Genomic DNA, 16435 nt, shown 5'->3' with positions numbered 1-16435 from the left:
GACAACACTCACTTCTGTTTTTCTGTACCATTTATGTCAGGGAAAGCTGTGCAGTTGCTTGCTTAGTGTCTGGAGGTGGGGATGCAGAGGGAGGGAACTGCATCCAGCCATGGGGTCATGTGTGTGGGAGTGCCCAGCTGCCAATCATCAGACACCATGCAATTCAAATTCACATGCTGAGGCTGCAAAGGGAGAACCGAGAGCATGCCCTAAGTATGCTTCCGATCCTTCCTTTGCAGTCACCGCTTGAATTCAAAAATAATTTAAGCTGCAGCTGCAAAGATTCTCCCTCTAAGGATGCTTTCGGTTCTTCCTTTCCAGCTTAAGGTTACAGTATTCAAGCACTCGGAGAATCACCAAGATTTCAACAAAAGGGACTGGGAGGGAGTGGCTGGGTTCAGACATAACATAAAACCGTGGATTGTGCTAACCATAGTTAAGAACCCGCACCTTGGTTTGCTCTTCCAAACAAACAATAGGCAAACCATGGTTGTGAGCTTGGCCCCAACTATGGCTTTCAATAATCTGTAGATTCAGATTCTACATCAAACTGTGGTTAGTACAAGTTGTTCTTTACAAACCAGCTTCAGGCTGAGATTTCTGTTTTGGGTTTATTAACACCAAACACATGGGTTTGTAGGCAGACTTTGGGTTCAGATGTTTAACCAATTTCACTAAGCAAACCATGGTTTTGTGTTACATCCAAGTTTACTCTTGCCTGGGCCTGGAGCCTCAAGTACATTTCCTGGGCCTTGCCAGCAGCCAACCAGAGGAACCCAATACATCCTGAAGCTGCAATAAGCTCACCTCAATTGCACTAGTGTACTGCTCCAACCTGCTGTCTATCTTGGAGACGACTGGAGTCGTGTGGGTAGGTTTCATTCCACTATGTAAAAAAAATTAAATAAATGGAAAAAACGTTACTCCCTATTGCTGGGCACCGAATTTTTACAATGCTCTTGTTGCTACAGCAAGGGTCTTTTACCTCTTTTGGGCAGATTTGTTCAAGAACTCTGCACGTTCTTCTATCTAGAAAAGAAGAAAAAAAAGTAAAATAAAATTCAAGGTTTGCTAAGGCAACAGAGCCAGGTGTAAAGAGAAAAAGCTGAGTGATCAGCAAAGATGCACTAAATAAAGCAGTAGCACAACACACAACACCACCGCAACAAGATGAGGTCACCATGGAGGGGAAGAAACTCATGGTTAGTTAGGGCCTCCTGTGGATTCTGCAGTTCTGTAAGCATGAGAGTCTCTTAGAATCATATAATTGTAGTGCAGGGACAATTAAAATATGCAATAAAACAAACCCAGTAACTCCCTCCCACAAGCGCATTTAAAAGGAGATATCTGGGATCTTCGTGCCGAATAATCCAGCGTGCAAGGAGTAATTGCACGCCGGATAATTCACTTGCATGATAATGTTGGACTGCAGAATCGGAGCACCTGAACTGTTGCTCAGATTGGAAGTTTGGGGTTGCAGATGGCCACAAACGCAGTGTGCTTTTCGCCGCCACAAGATGGCAACGTAACACAGAGAGAAGGATATAAAGGTAAAGGGACCCCTGACCATTAGGTCCAGTCGTGACCGACTCTGGGGTTGCGGCGCTCATCTTGCTTTATTGGCCGAGGGAGCCGGCGTACAGCTTCCGGGTCATGTGGCCAGCATGACTAAGCCGCTTCCGGCAAACCAGAGCAGTGCACAGAAACGCTGTTTACCTTCCCACTGGAGCGGTACCTATTTATCTACTTGCACTCTGACATGCTTTCGAACTGCTAGGTTGGCAGGAGCAGGGACCGAGCAACAGGAGCTCACCCCGTCACGGGAATTCGAACCGCCGATCTTCTGATCAGCAGGTCCTAGGCTCTGTGGTTTAACCCACAGCGCCACCTGCGTCCCTTGTCTGACAGCAGAATTGGAGCACCTGAACTGTTGCTCAGATTGGAAGTTTGGGGTTGCAGATGGCCACAAACGCAGTGTGCTTTTCACCGCCACAAGGTGGCAACATAACACAGAGAGAAGGATACAGTTCCCCTACAAATCCCTCAATTCTCTCCCTCTTTCAACCTCTCTCAGGGTTGTTTCAAAAATCATGTATTTCTAACATGGATAATAGTATTTCAACATAGTGGGGGAAACATACAAGCCACATGTCTAGCAACCACATATAGTTAAGGTAAAGGTAAAGGTACCCCTGCCCGTACGGGCCAGTCTTGCCAGACTCTAGGGTTGTGCGCCCATCTCACTCAAGAGGCCGGGGCCAGCGCTGTCCGCAGACACTTCCGGGTCACGTGGCCAGCGTGACAAAGCCGCATCTGGCGAGCCAGCGCAGCACACAGAATGCCGTTTACCTTCCCGCCAGTAAGCGGTCCCTATTTATCTACTTGCACCCGGAGGTGCTTTCGAACTGCTAGGTTGGCAGGCACTGGGACCGAACAACAGGAGCACACCCGCCGCGGGGATTCGAACCGCCGACCTTTCGATCGGCAAGCCCTAGGCGCTGAGGCTTTTTTGTTTTTAATCCACATATATGCACTAAAAAGCCATGGCTGAATTGCAGAGAAACATTTGCATATGCAATCAGAACGCAACAATAATTTGCACACTCTCAGTGCTTTTTGTATCTACATCTATATTTCTATGGGTACTTCCTTGTGAGGAAATCAATCACATCTGAAATGGCCAGCCACTTCGCTCTTCTTGTCTGGCTGGTTATTATTTGCCCTCCTCTGCGCCTATATATTCATGTTTTTCTTTAATTGAGAACCGCTAAGAGATACCTGCTTGCAGAATGATAAACATAGCAGTATGCTTTTCTGTCAGACCACCCAGTTTATAGGGATCCTTGAGGAATTCAATGATTCCGGTATGAACGGACCTGACTGCACATCCCAGATTAATTTGCAGATTGGAATTTAGCAATCCATCCGATTCTTTTACTCTCTGGATGTCCCATATTTTGCCACAAACACGCACACACACCATGTTTTTAAACGTGCAGTTTGAGAGAAAACACTTTCTGAGAGAAAATGCATTTAAAATAATCAGCTAAATGCATGTTTTCGTGCATTTAAAAATAATAATCATAGCTTAAGGCGGAAACAAGACAGAAGAAGACTTGTGAATGAATCCATGCAAAAGTAAAATGGACTGGAAGCCAGTGGATTAAATCTATCTCTACTCCAGAGGTGGATAACCTGTTCTATTCTATGATCTTCTATGATCTATGATCCGTCTCCAGATGTAGCTGAACGACAGCTCCCGCTGTTGCAAATCATTGGCTATGCTGGCTGAAGCTGCTGGGAGTTGTAGTTTAGCAGCACATGGAAGGTCACAGGTCAAGCACGGCATGGGAACCCTTTTCCTCCCCGAGGGCCACATTTCCTAGTGAGGAACTTTCTGGGGGCCACATGCAGGTGGAGGAAGCAGAGCCAAGTATGGACAGAGCAGCAGGTTTGAATCTCTACCTTTGTACAGTAGGTTACATTTTAACAATAGCTCAGTTGGCAGAGCATGAGACTCTTAATCTCAGGGTTGTGAGTTTGAGCACACCAAAAATTTTAGTCAAGAGATTGTAAGGCTTCTATCCACACGAACCTGCATGACTGCTAAGGTTTTCCTCCAGGGCTCTTGCTTTAAGAAGTATGATGGGTGCCAGTAACCCATGAGAGGGCATTTTTAGTTGCAGCACCCCAGGTTTTTGGCTTCAGGGAAACACTGTTTTATCTGCCCAGGATTACTGTGATGCTGCATTTTTTACATGTCTTTTTTAATTGGTTTGCATCTCTACCTGCTGTTGGTGTTTTATGCTGTTTGCCTTTTGTGCTTTGTATTGTATTTATCATTGCTCGTAGTTTTTTAATGGTTGGCTGATAAATGGGATGAACAAACAAACAAATTAAAAATTGCTTTGTAATTTGCAGGCTTGCACACTAAGGGTCACCAAGCTGGTGCCCTCCAGATGTTGCTGGACTAGAACCCCTGACTTCCCCCTCCCGAACATGGACCATGTTGGGTGGGGCTGATGGGAGTTGGGCATCTGACAACCTCTAGAAGGAACTACATTGACTGCCCCCGGCCTACAAAAAACGGGAGAAAGAAAATGTATTTGAAGGAGTTGATCAAGCTGAGCATAAGATTATTCACAGGAAAACAGATGTCACTGCACAACAACAGCATGCTCACGACTGAGAAATGTTATGGGCACATACGGTAAACAGAATTACAAAATAGATCTGTAAAACAAGACAGAAAGCAGGAGAGATCTGTAAAAACAAGCAGCAATCTGTAAAACAAGACATCAAAAGCAGAAGGTGTTATGATCTCTCTAAACCCGAATTCCAAACCCAGCCTGTTTCTTTCTCTCTCAGTCTGAATTTTACATCCTGTTCAATCTAAAACTATAGGGTTTAATGCACTGTCCTTTTAATATCAGCGGCAAAACTCTTGTTGCTGTTAACGGTTCTGTGCAGCAGAGACAGATTTCTGTTTTGAGTGCAAGCAACACACACATGCCAGGATTCACAAGGCAGCACATAAGAATCTTCCTCTGGGAAGCATCAGCAATGAAAAAGAACAACAGTAACAGTAAAACCTACTCTGCAGCTTCCTATTTCTGATTTTTATTTTTTTGAGGAAGCCCAAAGTCAACTCCAGATGTAGATTAAGCTGGGAATGAAGAGAACCGGTCAGGGAAGGGCGATATCTCCTTTTCAAATTCGTCGGAATCTACAAACAGTACTTATGAGAGCCCATCTAGATGAGCATTTTCCGTTTCAATTAAAACAGCTCTGCAGGGTCTTGCACACAGAATCCCACCGAACATCTGCTATCAGATCCTCTAAAGCAGTAGCAGACGACATGGAGCATCACGCCCCTGACCGCCTTCTGGCAGAGTGGCTGCTGCGTACTGGGATGAAGGGCGAGGCAGGCATGCAGTAGGTGCAGTGCAAACGTGCTAGCAGGAGCACTGGTTTGGCTCTGCCAGCCCGTTTGCACAGCCCCAACCTTGCCCTCTCCCATCTAGTATGCAGCAGCAACTCAGCTGGCGTAAGGTCGGGTGAGTGGCATAGCCCAACCCTGCTGTCCACTGCTGCTTCTAAGCTTCAGAAACTGGAGATAGCAGGGACTGAGACCTTCTGCATGAAAAGCACGTGCTTTGCCACTGAGCTATGATCTCTTACGATTGTCTGATGAGGCCTTGTAGGTGGCGTTGCCACGAGCGGCTGCCCAGTTGGCACTGACCTGTAACTGACCTGAGAGCCAATGTGGTGTAGTGGCTAAGAGCGGTAGACTCGTAATCTGGGGAACCGGGTTCGCGTCTCCGCTCCTCCACATGCAGCTGCTGGGTGGCCTTGGGCTAGTCACACTTCTTTGAAGTCTCTCAGCCCCACTCACCTCACAGAGTGTTTGTTGTGGGGGAGGAAGGGAAAGGAGAACGTTGGCCGCTTTGAGACTCCTTCGGGTAGTGATAAAGCGGGATATCAAATCCAAACTCTTCAACAGGGTAGCAAATTCGGCAAGCAAAGCTTTTCTTCTTCTCATTGCTACATCCATGAAATATAGTCGGAGTCGCGTAGTGATTTCATGCTCTTTATTGCAGCTCGTAAAACAGTGAATGAATCCCCCTCCCAAAAAAACCTCTGGCTTTATATACATTATTTACACAATGGGTCCTGTCTGATTGGCTGATTCTGCTTCCCTCCTAGAGCCTGATTGGTGTTCTCCTGCAAGCCAATCAGTTGTTGCATTCTAGGATCCTACCTGCCTCTTGTTCTAGGATCCAAGCTTAGTACATAACGCCCCACATGCTGCTGCTGTTGGTGGTGGTGGTGGGAGAATACTTCGTATCTTTTTGGTCACAAAGCACAGAGCACCAAAACACACACACACAAAAAGTTGGTAACTTTATTCCCGGAGGGTCGAGTTCAAGACAGAACCGTGAGCAGTAAAGACTTTGCACAGTTATAAAGCAAAAGCGTTTATTTGAATGTGGCCTGGACACTCCCTCCAAAAACCAAATAAGGGAGGTGGGATGCAGCCAAACCATACCTTTAAACAGAGGCGCTGTCTTGCGCCCAAGAGGGGGTTTGGAGAGCGCATGGCGTCGCATCGTTGGGAGTGGCTGAGTGGGGAGCCCAGTGCGACGTGGCTTCCTCTGTTGTGCTCAGGAGGAGCCACCCATTGACCTCTTCTGCACTCGGCCTCCTCAGCCCCCTCAACATCAAGGGGGCTTGGCACCCTGCCAGCAGATCTTGAGGGGGCCGAAGACCCCTCTGCCTTCAGGAGTCGGTGCACCTGTCTTCAAAGCACATTCAGCAAACATTTAAAGCATCTTGCTTCCTTCAAAGAATTGCGGGGACTGTAGCTTGTTAAAGGTGCTGGCAATCATATAGGCCTGTGAGGAGAAAACTTCCTTCTGCCCAGGATGTGGCAGAAGGAAGCTATGTGCTTTAAATGTGTTGAAAGTGCTTTAAGTATGATCTGACCGTCATGCTGGAGTGAGCCAATAAGCAAGGCCTGTACTGTTGCTTTGAATTTCTGTATAGCAATCAGAATTTTTAGATGCTATCAGCAGAACCAAGGAAGAGGAAAAGGCATTATTTCCACACCTACTTCGCAAGTGAAATAGGGGATAAAAAGGTAAAAGGTAAAGGTACCCCTGCCCATATGGGCCAGTCTTGCCAGACTCTAGGGTTGTGCGCCCATCTCACTCAAGAGGCCGGGGGCCAGCGCTGTCCGAAGACACTTCTGGGTCACGTGGCCAGTGTGACATCGCTGCTCTAGCGAGCCAGAGCCGCACACGGAAACGCCGTTTACCTTCCCGCTAGTAAGCGGTCCCTATTTATCTACTTGCAACCGGGAGTGCTTTTGAACTGCTAGGTTGGCAGGCGCTGGGACCGAACAACGAGAGCGCACCCCGCCGCGGGGATTCGAACCGCCGACCTTTCGATCGGCAAGCCCTAGGCGCTGAGGCTTTTACCCACAGCGCCACCCACGTGAAATAGGGGATACATTTCATCAAACCTGGATTACAGACACTTGGAGCCAGCTGAAATTCCTCCTTGACCTGCAATTAACCCTCCGCATGGACCCAAGGAAGCCTTACCTTGAGAGAGGAACCTTTTGGGGTGAAACATTTGAACGGCTTCTTGTCTTCGCTCTGGGCTTCCTCGGGCATCTTCTGGCGTTTCTCGGCAGCTTCCGCCCTTCTCCTCTCAATTTCTTCCTTCAGCCGCCTCTTCTCTTCCTACCAAACTCACAATATGTAGTGAATGAGTAGCTTGTAGCTCATTTTCATGTTTACGTCTCTCTCACACACACACACGAATTCAGGACAGCAGTTAACACAGCTGCTTCAGCAAAGCCACCGCTAGAGTGTGGCGCAATACAATGGAGTAACAGCATAAATCTATATATCAATGGAAAGATAATTTAATGAAGAATGTCATGCAACAAAGTTTGTTCAGTTATCAGTATTCTATGTGGCAGCTTTCCTTCATTTGAATGTAGCCAGTGAGCATGAGTGTTTAGAGAGCCAATCAGGTGTCATCTTGTTTTGGCAATGATCCAATCAGGTCACAGTAGGATTCAGCTACTGATGTTATGTACCAGAGCTGAGAGAAGGACATTTGTCAGTGTGTTGTGTGATTGCTATCAAGTTGGTTGGGGTTTTTTTGTTTTGTTTTGTTTTGTTTATTTTGTTTTTTGGTTCTTTCATTTAGTGAGCTTGTACAACGTAATAAAATTAAAGAAATGGCACAAAGAGTTGGCTGGTCACCCAAAAAGTGATGTAAACTAGTACTGTTAAGTGAACAAGGCTACAGTTATGAAGAAATTAGAAGAAAAATTGGTGGGAACTTAACCAAAGGTGGCATTTCTATACTAGTGTATACAGGCATCCATGAAGACAGGAATCAGGCTACAGTGGAAACTGCACTTCCTTTAATATTGCTGCAATCACACATACACAATAAAAATTAAGACGTAAGAACAAACCCCGATAGATCACACCAGAGGATTATCTAAGTCTGGCAAGCATCTCTCAAGGACTGAGGCTGTGGGCCCAGCCTGAAGTAGCTGTTCAGAGCACTGATTGGTTAGGAGAATGTGACATCACAAAGCACTTTCTCTGTTCTTGCAGGGGGTTCATCTAGATGACCCTTGGGGTCCCTTCCAACTCTACGATTCCATGATTCTTCACAGAGCAGTTTTTCAATTGAAAAGCAAACAATTGGGATCTATCCATTCCTACCCCTGCGGTAAATTTCTCTTATTTTCCCCACACCCAGCTAGAACTGTAGCAAGGGAACAGAATTCCTGACCGTCCTGTGGCACAACAGTAAAAAGGGCAGGATAATCCATAGATTGCAAGTATAATTTAGGAAGAGAAGAACTCATTTCATTGTTTTATTATTTTGTAAGCTGCTTTGAGGAAGTTGTTGCTGTTGCTTACAACTGAGCAAATTTGGTGAAATAAGTAATGAAACGAACCAACAATATTGCAAGCTTTGAAAGAGCACCTCGTACAATACAATTATCTCTTTCCCTTAAAGTGTATTTCAATATTAGTCACTGGTTGCCTCATTTTTTGGAATGTGCTGCTGTCTTTCGTTAAAGCCATAGGGTTTTAGGAGCTAGACGCTCAGTTTTAAAAGGCAATTACCCTCCGTTTAAAGAGCTTCTTCCAAACCAGATTTTTCCATTAAAGTAAGTCTGAGTCACAACACCACCAGAAGGATCTTTGCCAAAGGAACAGAGCAACCTAATTCAGAGATGGACAACCAGAAGCTATGCACAATTCTTAGGTCCAATTGAGATATTTACCCAAACCAATGATCCTGTTCTTATGGGAGAAAGCTGGGCAGTTCATCCCACACGGGATATAGTGTGCAATGCTACTGCTCTACAAAGACACCCATGCACACAGAGGGTCAAAGTGCCTACCCTTTCCCTGTCAATCAGTGTAGACAAAACGTATGTAGATGCACCAGTGGAATCTCTCCATATGAGGCAGTTTCCTCCATCAACCACAACAATGTTCTGAATACATCGGGCTTTATCAACCTTGGCCCTCCAGACGTTTTGAGACTACAATTCCCAGCATCCCTGACCACTGGTCCTGCTAGCTAGGGATCATGGGAGTTGTAGGCCAAAAACAAGGTTGAGGAAGCCTGGAATATACATCAAGCAGCTATTACCTCCTCCCGAGTTTTTCTTTCTGCCTCCTCCTTCTTCTTCCTCTGCTCCTCCTCTTCCAGAATCTTCCGGCGCTCTTCGCGCTTCTTCTTCAGCTCCTCCAGCTCCACGGCTGCCTCCTGTTGTTTCTGTTTCATCTTCTCAAACTCTTCGCTCTCGTTTTCGCCTCGGCGACGGCGCAGCTCCTCCACCCGCTTGCCAGCCTCCACGTGGGACACCGGCTTGGCTTCTTCAGAATCTGGGGTGGGTTTGAGGCCTGGGCGGCTGGGAGAGAAAGAAGCAAGCGACAGTGAGGAAGAGTATTCTGTAGCTTGTCAGGATTGGCATTGTGAAGATCAATCTAGATATAATGCAAAATGGAATGGATGGCACAGAACGCTGTACCCTGAACTGGACCACTTCAGAGCGCAGAATGGGGTGTCGTAGCTTTCAATTCTCTTCTACATTTTTTTTAAAACTCCCTCAATATAATAAACCAGCACATGAGGGAGAGTAGTTCTTGCCTAGCTCTCTCCCCAGTATGAAAATATATTATGCACTTTTTACATGGGAGAGCACTGTAAATAAAACTCTGCCACTTGCAGTCTGAAGTCTAGACACTGAGGTCCAGCTCTGAGGGCCTTCTGGTGGTTCCCTCACTGCGAGAAGTAAAGCTACTGAGAACCAGGAGAAGGGTCTTCTCGGTGGTGGCGCCCGCCCTGTGGAATGCCCTCCCATCAGATGTCAAGGAAATAAATGACTATCTGACTTTTAGAAGACATCTGAAGGGATGTCTTCACTGTTTAGGGAAGTTTTTAATGTTTGATGTTTTATTGCTTTTTATTATTATTATAAACATTCTGTTGGGAACCACCCAGAGTGGCTGGAGAAACCCAGCCATATGTGTGGGGAATAAATATATTACTATTACTATTATTTATTATATATATATGTATGGAAGTGAGAGCTGGACCATAAAGAAGGCTGATCGCCGAAGAATTGATGCTTTTGAATTATGGTGCTGGAGGAGACTCTTGAGAGTCCCATGGATTGCAAGAAGATCAAACCTATCCATTCTTAAGGAAATCAGCCCTGAGTGCTCACTGGAAGGACAGATCCTGGAGCTGAGGCTCCAATACTTTGGCCACCTCATGAGAAGAGAAGACTCTCTGGAAAAGACCCTGATGTTGGGAAAGATGGAGGGCACAAGGAGAAGGGGATGACAGAGGACGAGATGGTTGGACAGTGTTCTCAAAGCTACTAACATGAATCTGACCAAACTGCGGGAGGCAGTGGAAGACAGGAGTGCCTGGCATGCTCTGGTCCATGGGGTCACGAAGAGTCGGACACAACTAAATGACTAAACAACAACAACTATTATTATTATTATTATTATTATTTGGTAGAATCCAGAATTCTACCAGCTCATTCTGTTTTAATGGGAAGACTGGTCCTCACTTAAGCTTCAGGGAATCATAGCATGATATTTTCCCTGGTGCTCTCTGAAGCATGTGGCTACTGAGGAAAATTCCTTTTCACTGGTGGCAGCCTTGACTTTGGAATGGTCTTTGCAGGCAGCCGCATCCAGCACCTATTTTAATGGTACTTCAGCACCAGGCATAAATTCTCTTTATCAGGCCTTTTATCCTTACCTGTTTTACCTCTGCTGCTGTGCTTATGCTGCCCTCCTTAGATTTGCTGCTTTTAGTATAGTCTATGTATGTTTTTAATTGTTCTCATTACGTTTCTGAATTATTTATTTTTTGCAAGCTGCCTTGGGTATTTGTTTGTCAGGGATGGGGAGAAAATATATAACCGTTTCATTGCACTTGTGTGTTTGCTGTACTTTATATTTTTAATGCATATATGCATTAACACACACAGTTTTATTACGTATTGTTTTATTATTACTTGTTTTTTTTTAAAAAAAAACAGTGTACATTGCAAGTGTCAAAAGCATGGGAAACAAAATGCAGTAAATCAATCAATATTCTTTGAGCCTCTCAGGACTTCCCTTCACACTTTATCTTTATATGGCTCAAACACACATAGTTTAGGTTTGCGGACGTATGCAGCTTCAGGGGTCATCTTTACAACCCTAAATAGCTTCAGCTTTACAGAAATAGAGCCTTGTGAGTGGCGTTTACAATATCCTCTCATCTACTGAAAGGGCCACAGGGGAAATGAGCGGGAGATTAAAACAAAACAGCTGGCTAATCCAACCTCTACAGTAAGTAGAGCAGTGTTGATTTCCCAGGGCCACATTGAGATGGGGCTGCAAGAGGCATCTGAGAACGTGCGGTGAATCTGGGCAGATCATAAGAATAAGAGAAACGAGGTTCTGTGTTTCTCACGTGGTCAAAGTGAGCTCTCTCGCCCTGTTGTCTGAAGTGTCCCAGTCCCGAGGCAAGTTTCTCTAGAGAACTTTCATGCTAGCCGGGGGACAGAGAATGACGCTAGCAAAATCCCCCTCAAGGCAAAACCCTGCCGACATTCAGGTCATGTGAATGTCAACCTACACCAAATCTTGGGAATTTGTTGCAACGTTTGATTGTTTGTAACCTGATTTATTTATTTATTTACTTTTAATTTTACTTGATTTATATACCACCCTTCATCAGACGATCTCGGAGCAGCCCACAAGGTGAAAACACGAGAGAAGAGCACAAATAAATAGTTGGAACAGAAACACACTTGAAAGGCTGTAGAATATTAATCGGCCAAAGGCCTGAGCGGAGAGGAACGTTTTCACCTGGCACCTAAAGATATACAGTGAAGGTGTCAAGTAAACCTCCCTGGGGCGAGTATTGCACAAAGGGGGGGCCACTGCAGAAAAGGCCCCCTTGCCACCTTCCAGATCTCTTGTGGAGGAGGCACACAAACAAAGGACTCAGATGATGAATACAGAGTCCAGGTCAGTTTATACAGTGGTGCCTCACAAGACGAAAAGAATCCGTTCCGCCAGTCTCTTAGTCTTGCGGTTTTTTTCGTCTTGCGAAGCAAGCCCATTAGCGGCTTAGCGGCTTAGCGCTATTAGTGGCTTAGCGGATCAGCTGATAAGCGGCTTAGCGGATCAGCTGTTAAGCGGCTTAGCGGCTTGGGGAAAAGGGGGGGGGGAACCCCGCAGGAACTCGCACGACATTTTCGTCTTGCGAAGCAAGCCCATAGGAAATTCGTTTTGCGAAGCACCTCCAAAATGGAAAACCCTTTCGTCTAGCGGGTTTTCCATCTTGCGAGGCATTCGTCTTGCGGGGCACCACTGTATTGTGAGAGACAGACCTTCCACCCCACCTTTCCTCCAAGATAGCACATATACTCCCCCCCCCCCATTTTATCCTCACAACAACCCCATGGCTGAGGTTAGGCTAAGAGGTAGAGACAGACTTTTAGAAAACATCTGAAGGCAGCCCTGTTTAGGGAAGCTTTTAATGTTTGATGCATTACTGTATTTTAGTATTTTGTTGGAAGCCGCCCATAGTGGCTGGGGAAGCCCAGCCAGATGGGCGGGGTATAAATAATAAATTATTATTATTATTATTATTATTATTATTATTATTATTATTATGCCATGAGCTTCACAGCTGGATGGGCCTATCTGGTCCTAATCTAACACTCGAACCGCTTCACCACACTGGCAGACTCCAGCTCTTATAGCCAACTCACCGCTTACCTTTTAATTTCCTAAAGGATAAAGACTGCAGGCAGAAGCACCCCGACAGTGTCGCTACCCTGTGCAAATTGCCCAGTGCTTCACAGAGTAAACTGTGCAAGATTAAACTTTTCAGGACTCAGCTAAAGCCATGCAGGAGGCTAGACTTCTGGCCATTTCACTGCACTATTGACCTAACTGTTGTACTTGTTGCCAATGGGGCAGAGAAATCATGGGGAACGAGAACGGGAACGCTAGCCAAGAGAGGATTTATATACAATTGCAGATTAACAGGTTAGTGAAAAACCCTTTCAAGCCTCCCATGTAAAAATGGCTTTTGTCTTTCCTACGGCACAGTTCATCCTGTTGCAGCCAAGACCCATTAAAGGCAACACCAGGCCCAAGTATAAACATGGCCCCCTTACGAGTGTATCTCTTACCTAAAAGCATTCTCCGTATGCTTAAGTTTGTGGGCAGGGAGTTCCTGGAAACGCTCCCCATTCTGTGGCTTCGAGTCCGGAAATCCCTTCTTGCGATCCCAGCCGGGCTTAGCCTCTTCTTTGGGTGCTTTGTCCCTGATCAGCTTGCTGTCTTTTATCTGCTAGGGCGACATTGCGAAAATGAACCAGTTACATCCTAGCACCCCAGAGGAGAGGCATCCCTCTCCTGCTTTCAGCAAGCAGATGATGAGCCATTAATCTTCTGCAGATGTTTTGCAGCAGGAGAACTTGTGGTCTGCCAGATGTTGCTGGGCTCCAATCAGCCCCACCCAGCCATAGCCAATGGTCAGGGGTGATGAGAGTTATAATCCAACAACATTTCAAGGGCCACAGTTTCCTGATCCGTGTTTTGCAGCGGCGCTTACAACAGGTGTGGGGAACCAGGGCCCTCCAGATGCTGCCAAACTACAAATCTCAGCATCCCAGGTCATTGGCCATGCTGGCTGGGGATGATAGGAGTTCAGCAAGAGGGATTCATCACAAGTCTACCAAGCTGGAGAAACTGGCAGGAAAATCAACCCCCTCCCCCCCTCTATTGGCCATGGACAATCCTGTTCCTGCACAGGTCAACTTGGGCAGTGTTGAAAGTTCTCCCCAACCTTGAAAACCCAGCTCTACCTCTCTTTCAAATCAGAACCAGTGAAGGCGGTGAAGGTCCTATGTGAGTGCCTGGAGGCGGTTGGAGGTTGGATGGCAGCTAACAGATTGAGGTTGAATCCTGACAAGGCAGAAGTACTGTTCTTGGGGGACAGTAGGCGGGCAGGTGTGGAGGATTCCCTGGTCCTGAATGGGGTAACTGTGCCCCTGAGGGACCAGGTGCGCAGCCTGGGAGTCATTTTGGACTCGCAGCTGTATATGGAGGCACAGGTCAATTCTGTGTCCAGGGCAGCTGTCTACCAGCTCCATTTGGTACACAGGCTGAGACTGTCTTGCCAGAGTGGTGCATGCTCTGGTTATCTCCCGCTTGGACTACTGCAATGCGCTCTACGTGGGGCTACCTTTGAAGGGGACCCGGAAACTACAACTAATCCAGAACGCGGCAGCTAGACTGGTGACTGGGAGTGGCCGCCGAGACCACATAACACCGGTCTTAAAAGACCTACATTGGCTCCCAGTACGTTTCCAAGCACAATTCAAAGTATTGGTGCTGACCTTTAAAGCCCTAAACGGCCTCGGCCCAGTATACCTGAAGGAGCGTCTCCACCCCCATCGTTCTGCCCGTACACTGAGGTCCAGCGCCGAAGGCCTTCTGGCGGTTCCCTCATTGCGAAAAGCAAAGCTACAGGGAACCAGGCAGAGGGCCTTCTCGGTAGTGGCGCCCGCCCTGTGGAACGCCCTCCCATAAGATGTCAAAGCGATCAACAACTACCTGACATTCAGAAGACATCTTAAGGCAGCCCTGTTCAGGGAAGTTTTTAATGTGTGATTTTAGTGTATTTTTGATTTCTGTGGAAGCCGCCCAGAGTGGCTGGGGAAACCCAGCCATATGTGCGGGGTACAAATAATAAATTATTATTATAAATTATTATTATTATGAAAAATCCAGAGCAGGTCAGGACAAAGAAAAGGCTTCACAAAACTGCACCTTGACTCAACTTTTCCCACCAGCACCACCATGTATTTTATACTTCTGGTGGAAGCAATAATAACCAACTCCACAGCCTCAGCTGCTGTTTGCCACATTTTTTTTTCCTCCTAGCATTCTCCGAGGAAGCACTGAATTCACTATACAGTCATACCTCGGGTTACAGACGCTTCAGGTTGTGTTTTTTTGGGTTGTGGACTGCCGAAACCCAGAAGTACCGGAATGGCTTACTTCCAGGTTTTGACGGTCGCACATGCGCAGAAGCGCTAACTCGCGCTTTGCACATGCGCAGCCACACCGAATCGCAACATGCGCATGCACAGACACACCGCTCTGGGTTGCGAATGTGCATCCCACACAGATCACATTTGCAACCTGAGTGTCCACTGTAACTGGCTTCATGATGACGCTGCAACCCGTCGAAGAAATTACGGAAATGCCAGCCCCAACTTTGCTCTGTGCAAAAAGGATGGGGAAATTGGGAGAGGCATTTCGCCACACGCCCCTTGCAGCTATAACCGGTCCCTGCTTTTTATTTTATTATTTATTAAATTTGTATACTGCCCTGTATCCAGGGCAGTTCACAACAACAGAAAATATATATATACAAAATAAGAATATAAGATACCTAATGAAACAAAACAAAAACAAACCAATAACCTCACCTCCCATAAACACATTTAAAAGGGTCATAAGATGGGAGAAGAGGAATGTTTTTGCCTGGCACCTAAAGATATGATGTAATGAAGGCACCAGGTGAACCTCCCTGGGGAGAGCATTCCACAAACGGGGAGCCACCACAGAAAAGGCCTGCTCTTGTGTTGCCATCCTCCAGACCTCTTGTGGAAGAGCCACACAAAGAAGGGCCTCAAGGGAAGATGATGGTTCTTGCTCTGTGGGTTAGCCACCTGTGCTCAATGCCACAACTTGGACGTCCTGCTCCTGTCAAGGTGAGCAACTAACTCCTGTTCCCTGTGCAATGCGCAGGTTATGGGTTTTAATGGCTTCAGGCTCATGTAGGTGCAGACATGACTCCACTACACCTATAGGATCACAGAAAGCTGTTTTACATCAAGTCAAGGCAACTGGTCTATCTAGCTCACTGCCAGTGCCTTCCCTGGATTTCAGACAGGGGTCTCTCTTCCCTGTCCTACCTGGAGTTGCCAGAGAATGAACCTGAGACTTTGTTCAAGCAAACCAGGTAGCCTGAGCTGCAGTCCTTCCCATATGCTTTGCACAAGCATATAAGCAGTTCTACTGCTCAGGTTGAGCTCCAATACCAAAGCCAAGCCAAGCGGAGTTCTTCTCTTTCACTGTGCAATTCTTGGCCTTGTGATATTCTCAGCCAGATGCAACATCCTTGCAAAGTCCTTCCCACCCCAAACGGCATCATTTGGGATTAGCATCATTTATGACCCACGGCTGACAGCACACTGAGTCATCATGCCTGGATGCTCACTGGAACCGTGCAGCATTTTAAAAAAACACAACCTCTTTTCTGACACATAAGAGAAATTGTATTCTCA

At 46.4% G+C, this 16435-nt stretch overlaps 1 protein-coding gene across 27 annotated transcripts in view; it reads right to left on the bottom strand.

Annotated features, from left to right (window-relative positions):
- The window catches only part of CALD1 (caldesmon 1), a 201184-nt gene that overhangs the window by 10296 nt on the left and 174453 nt on the right, over nt 1-16435 (bottom strand). For 17 of the 27 annotated variants that reach the window (XR_014502607.1, XM_083401934.1, XM_083401958.1 and 14 more), the window contains 5 exons: nt 13265-13425; nt 9199-9460; nt 7107-7247; nt 986-1029; nt 808-886 (listed from right to left, as the gene is read on the bottom strand). Coding sequence is in view for 26 of the 27 variants with exons in the window: in XM_083401934.1 (XP_083258060.1) it covers nt 808-886; nt 986-1029; nt 7107-7247; nt 9199-9460; nt 13265-13425 (687 nt within the window). In the remaining variant the exon portion in view is untranslated. The remainder of the gene's footprint in view (nt 1-807; nt 887-985; nt 1030-7106; nt 7248-9198; nt 9461-13264; nt 13426-16435) is intronic. The other 10 variants (XM_083401959.1, XM_083401935.1, XM_083401943.1 and 7 more) reach the window with 1 other exon arrangement.

This window comes from Podarcis tiliguerta (assembly GCF_965153285.1).
Source record: "Podarcis tiliguerta genome assembly, chromosome: 10".
In the NCBI taxonomy this organism is placed as follows: domain Eukaryota; kingdom Metazoa; phylum Chordata; class Lepidosauria; order Squamata; family Lacertidae; genus Podarcis; species Podarcis tiliguerta.
This window is presented reverse-complemented; position numbering and strand designations above follow the sequence as displayed.